We start from the raw sequence: 1557 nt of genomic DNA on the forward strand, positions 1-1557 counted from the left end.
AGAAGAAGAAGAAGAAGAAGAAGAAGAAGAAGAAGAAGAAGAAGAAGAAGAAGGTGGTGGTGGTTGTGGGGATGGTGGTAGTGGTAGCGGTAGTGGTAGTGGAAGTGGCGACAGCTTTTGGACGCTTCCTTTTGTTTGCCATCATACTGTTATCCCACCCTAAGGGTAGAATTTGTGCTCCGGGTTATAAGCCTAGTTTTGCGTTTTTTAAAATCTAGGGAGTTTGTTGTTTGTTTGTTTTTCAAGTCCCGTGTTTATCATAACAAAGCGAGAAAAATATCGAAAGTCATGAATTAACGCTTTGAACATGGAAACCCAAGTGGCTGATACCTTTATTAAGTAAAGGGTCAGCAAATAGGCCTACTGATAAAATTTTCGAAATACTCGGTGTGGAATACTTGGTTTCGATACCTACCAGCCAAGGCTACCAGCCTTTCTTTCTGAGCCCCCCTCCACGCGCAGACAAACTCTCTCTCTCTCTCTCTCTCTCTCTCTCTCTCTCTCTCTCTCTCAGTAGGCCAGTTAATCAGTTGTACATAAATGTAGGTCTACCTCTCAGCTATTCGTCATTCGCTCGAGAGAATCGGCAATCGACCGCATGCATACATACCTGTTCAAAACACAGCTAGTAGCTAGAATATAAGTGTTCACGCCAGCGAAGCATCGGATATATTTTTGGCTTTAGTATTTTGAAATTTTGCCGGCTTGCACTCACTTCCATAGCACGAGACCAGGGTTTTCCACTAGTGTCAAACGGTTTTCTTTTTAAAACCCTTATCTGTGGTGTACGAACTGACCGGCGGTTGCTGACAACTGAAAACCATCATCATGGCAATGAGCATGACAAGACAGATGTTCCACAGGTACGGAAATCTTTTTGCTGTTGCAATAATTAAATACAGTAGTTTATATCCTACTTCACAATTTTATGTGTTGCGAAAACTACCCGGGCACATGTGCACTTTATAGTGCGTGTTGTGATAAGTGATAAGGATAGAATCTGTCTTCAGCCTACTTGCAGTGTAGAAAACGTTTACCTGGTGATAACAGAGAGTTTCAGAAAGTTGTTTGCGCTAAATTTTGAAAAGCGCTTGCCAACTTTGGTGATATTGTCCACTTGTGAGCGACTGGTCATTTTAGTTGGTGCTGGGTGTCACTCAGGTAGTTGCAAGTATTTATGCTCCACTTAGAAACATGTGTACATGTGGGTAGTTAGTACGAAAATTTTAACCTCTTAAAGAGGGTATAAATGGGTGCTAGCTGCAAAAGGGTTGACAAGCACTACTTTAGACCAACCTGAGAATTGCGTCAGCACACCGTAGCAAAGTAAAACAATGGGAATCAACTGACGCTAGGTTAATAGAGAAATCGTGAATAAGACCGTATTCCCAAACTAATTCACTCGAGCTTGATGCTCAGGTGCGATTTTAACTTTGGCTCCACAGCTCTGCATCTTTCTATCTTTCTTCCTTTCCTTCTTCCCTTCCTCCCTTCCTTCTTTCCTTCCTTCCTCCCCCCCTCCCTCCCTCACTCCCTCCCTCCCTCCCTCCCTTCCTT

The 1557-nt window shown here is 43.1% G+C and overlaps 1 protein-coding gene across 1 annotated transcript in view; it reads left to right on the plus strand.

The window, feature by feature from the left end:
• Positions 1–521: 521 nt before the first annotated feature.
• Positions 522–1557, plus strand: part of LOC101861050 (xanthine dehydrogenase) — a gene marked incomplete in the record, with an annotated part of 55376 nt that continues 54340 nt past the window's right edge. The window contains 1 exon segment of the mRNA XM_013084101.2: positions 522–863. Within this exon segment, the coding sequence (XP_012939555.1) occupies positions 829–863 (35 nt within the window).

This window comes from Aplysia californica, unplaced genomic scaffold (assembly GCF_000002075.1).
Source record: "Aplysia californica isolate F4 #8 unplaced genomic scaffold, AplCal3.0 scaffold00271, whole genome shotgun sequence".
NCBI classification, from domain to species: Eukaryota; Metazoa; Mollusca; class Gastropoda; order Aplysiida; family Aplysiidae; genus Aplysia; species Aplysia californica.